The sequence below is a fragment of the Cibotium barometz genome, chromosome 35, assembly GCF_041138505.1.
Source record: "Cibotium barometz isolate CiBa-2024 chromosome 35, ASM4113850v1, whole genome shotgun sequence".
NCBI lineage: Eukaryota > Viridiplantae > Streptophyta > Polypodiopsida > Cyatheales > Cibotiaceae > Cibotium > Cibotium barometz.
The window spans coordinates 40,610,979-40,615,085 of NC_141080.1; the positions used below are offsets into that span (position 1 = coordinate 40,610,979).

Here is a 4,107-nt window from a genome sequence, read left to right on the forward strand (position 1 = left end):
CTACATCCATTACATGCTAATCACCTACATCGACATGCTAACCAAGGCAAAATTATACCATTTTGCATACGTATTGGCTGTACATCTACAAAGAGTATACATATCCACCAATGTATTTCCATACGTAAAGCTCTTGAAATACTATCAAGATGTCTTTTCAAGTAAGCCTAGCCTCCTTCCTTGCCCAATACATATTCTCCAAGTATGTTGGAGGAACAGATACGAGGTATGATGATCCTTTTAATGGACAAGGCTATAATTGGCATAGCCTGGGCATCCCTTAATCCCATCTCCTCTAATCCTCAATGGGAGCAACAGGTGTAGCTGGCCTTATCGAAGCTAGCTACATATCATATGCATTACCTCCTTACAAAGGTGTAGCAGAAGCAATAACTAGATCTACAAGACAAGCCTCATCACCTCTAACATAGCCCCATATACTCTTGCCAACTAACGCATTATTCACCATAAAACTCCACATGGAATACTTGGTTCCATTCAATTTATCCTCCCAGGCCAAAACTTCAAACACGTCTCCCGAATTTAGATTCGGATTTTGATTCTGAACCATCTTAGATGTATGCATAAACTCCACTGATTCACATGCTGTGAATGGTATTGCACCAACAAAATCACATTAACCCACTAGCCAATGCTTGGTTAAACAATGCACAAACCTCACTGAACTTCCAATGCAGACCTGTACTTGCAAAACATGAACTAATTTGAATGTTGTATTGCCAAATACAGAGGTAAACAGCTCCAAATCCTTTCCCATAATTGGCAACAGTCTCTAAACCTGCTCAGAATAGTGTAGATAGCAACTACATTCACTGTTATTGGGGCGGACAAGCTAGAAAGCTGTAGTATAAGAATGATTACACACTAACATAAACAAGTGTCTTCTCCCTTAAAAAACAAACACTAGAATGAAAAAGCTGAAAAGCATCTTGGATGTTTAATAGCAGCAAATATGAAGTTACACAAGAGTAACACCTGAACAATCCATGAATCTAAACCAAAATTTGATAGAGTAGAAAACATAAAATGCATCTTGAATGTTTACTAGAAAAACTAAAAATTAAACAAGAGGAACACCCGAACAATCCATGTCTACAATCCATGTCTATAATCCATAAGTTTAGCATTGACACATCTATGGGCATCTTCTCATAAATGCTGCATCATGCCACATAGCTTGCCAACAAATTTATCCTACAAAACAAACATAAGCTCCCTGTCAAGTTACATGCTGCAAACCTAGGATCCCTATGTGATAAGAAGGATTGAAAGCACATTAACAAAAACATATGTTCCCTTCATCTACATCAGAGATTGGAGCAGTAGGGCTGCAAATGGACTAGGAAGGAGGGAAGGGAAGGGAAGGGACAACTTCAAAATGGATAAACTTTACAAAAATTTAAAAAATAGAAAATGTACCTTTTCTGCCCTGCACATATTCATTGAAAAGTTTGTAGTCATTCTCATCAAGATGGTATTTCTTTGTTTGTCGATCATAGTTGAGATTGGCCAAGGCTATTATAGATTCCAAATCCACACATTGGTTGTCAACAAGGTCATATGTGTAGGTCCTAGTTCCCTTTGCTTGTTGATACCATGACAAATGAATTTGAACATTCAAAGGCCTATCCAATAGATCAAAGGGGCCTCTTGTCTCTTTTAGACAATTTCCAACCTTTCTCCTCATGCTTGCCACCCTTCCAAGGTACCACATGCCATTTACAGCACCCTTACTAGTATTCCCAGCTTTTCCTTTTCCTCTTGTCTTTTTGTTTGCATTTATTGATGTGCTTTCAAACAATACTGCACAATCAGATCCTATACCAAGACATGTTCCTGTATGAATCATTGCCTTCTTCTCCAAAGAAAAATACACTCCACTTTTCACCCTTGTTAATCTATCTTTAGATAGTGTGGGATTTCCATTCAATTGGCTGACAAGTGTGCTTTTAGAAATGGCTTTCCCATCCACTTCAACAAATGGCGATATTTCACTAACCACCTTCTCCTCCTCATCAATTAGACAATCAATCACATGACAAAGCTCACTTTCACTAGTAATTTCCTCATCCAGATCACCTCGAACACCACTATCAAAGTGATTATCTTCATCTAAAAGTAGAACATCATCCAATGATTCATCTTCATCCACATATTCAAGATTAGGGTTGAAGAGTTCTAAGAGATCTCCCTCCTCCCATGAGTCATTCCAAGAAGTTTCATCGTGCATACCACGTGTCTCACTTATGGCCTTTGCTTCTAATAATCCCTCTTTCAATGCAGATACCATATGGTTGTCACTACTCACACAAGCATAGTCTCCCAGGTTGGCCAAAGGAGTGCCATTCTCCTTTTCCAAAGTAGCCCATATATTTTCTTGTTTAGAATGAGCTGCTGGAAATTTAAGAATTGAACCTGCTTGAAACTCTGCTATTCTATTAAGTGCTCCGGTACTACTCAGCAAATCAAAGCCATCATAGCATCTTTCATTCCGAACCATTCCACCCACCTTGCTAAAAAAATTCTCACATGCATCCGATCCCATGCAAGAAAGGGGTACGTGCAAGTGAGGATGCTTTTCCCTAAAGGTCTTTATCAAGAGAACCACAAAGTGACATGACAATTGAATGTCAATGAATGTTTCTCTACTGATAAAGTTTTGCTTTAGGGAGTATGCATCATGCTTAGTGATCCACATGCGCCAAATCCTACATATAGAAAGAACCATGAGTATTAGCCACATAAACCTTGGAAATACGTTCAAAATCCTTTATTCATATATCACTAATAGCAATGGTAGCAACTTCTACATACCTGAAAAAGAAAGACACCTTTCCTGCAGCTTTCACACGACCATACAAGTCTAAGGTAGGTGATAAGAAAATATCAATGTAAGATGCTACTATTGATAAGTACATACGTGTGCCCAATGTCCGCTCTTTGTGAGCACCATAGCCTTCTTGTAATAACTTCAAACACTTTTGTACTTTCTTTGCAGCAATCCTTTGTGCAGCTCTCCAATTTTGTCTATCCTTCCTCTCAATATCCCCTTCTTGCAAGCCATGTTCATCAACCTTGAATAATTGATATACAATTGCTACATGATTCAAAGTCACAAGCTCTCTACCAAGTACCAACCTCCTAGATGCACTATCCAAAGGATTGATAAGTTTCTTTCCATTATGGATATAGTCTTGATCATGCAAACCACTGATACTCCCATCAAATGTGATGTGTGCTGTAAAGGGCCAACCCTTCCAAGGAATGCACAACCTGGGACCTTGACAAGAAGAGTAATCTTGCAACATCAACTTTCTGCGCCTACTATCCCCATCTGAAGCATGTCCTATCAATGGACCTACCACATCCCTTAGAAAAATGTTCCAAGAAAGCTGAATGCTCTCCCACTGTTCTCTGACAAACATGGAATCAAACCTATTACATGTCAATTGCACCAATATAACTAGCTTTGGCAAGAATTCAAGAAGAGGATTCACTATCAATACCCTTGCATAATGAGCAATCACATTATGTTGAAAAGCGTCCACAACTCTAAGATATCCATCTTGACCATCACCAACTTGCACGACAAAGTCTGGAATGCAAGTGTGTTCTAGCTTTTTACCACAAAAGCCAACCAAATTATCATCACGTGCCACCCATCTCACCATTCTTTTCACAACTGTTTCATCCTCAGCTAGAAGAACTGGCACACTACCCAAGGGTATACCTTTCTTCATCATGTGACAAGTGTAAACTTCTCTTGCATGTTGAAATATATCCTCTTGTAAACCAGTTCGAAAGAAAAGTGCTTTTCTTGTGGACCTCATTGTGGTGGACATGTGTGGACCTCCAAGGTTAAGTGATAAGAAATTATGCAACCTTGTCCCTCCCCATATCTTGACAGTCTCAAATAATTCCTTTGTTGTATTGGAATATCTCTTCCCTTGACCTACTCTTGAAATGTTTTGTGAAATGTCAACAAAGAAGTTCCACAATGCCTTCTTTCCCTCAAACAGACCTAGCTCATGAGCATTGATTATATCTTGACAAAATTTTCTAACATCTTTCCTCACCATGGCTTCC

General features: G+C 38.9%; 1 protein-coding gene across 1 annotated transcript; it reads right to left on the reverse strand.

Moving 5' to 3' along the window:
- Positions 1-367: 367 nt before the first annotated feature.
- Positions 368-2,722, reverse strand: LOC147618443 (uncharacterized). The gene is made up of 3 exons (XM_086775251.1): positions 1,441-2,722; positions 701-799; positions 368-606 (listed from the first exon to the last, which is right to left on the reverse strand). Exons 1-3 carry the CDS (start codon positions 2,717-2,719, stop codon positions 368-370), a joined length of 1,617 nt encoding a protein of 538 aa, XP_086631377.1. The 5' UTR covers positions 2,720-2,722.
- Between the last annotated feature and the right edge of the window lie 1,385 nt (positions 2,723-4,107).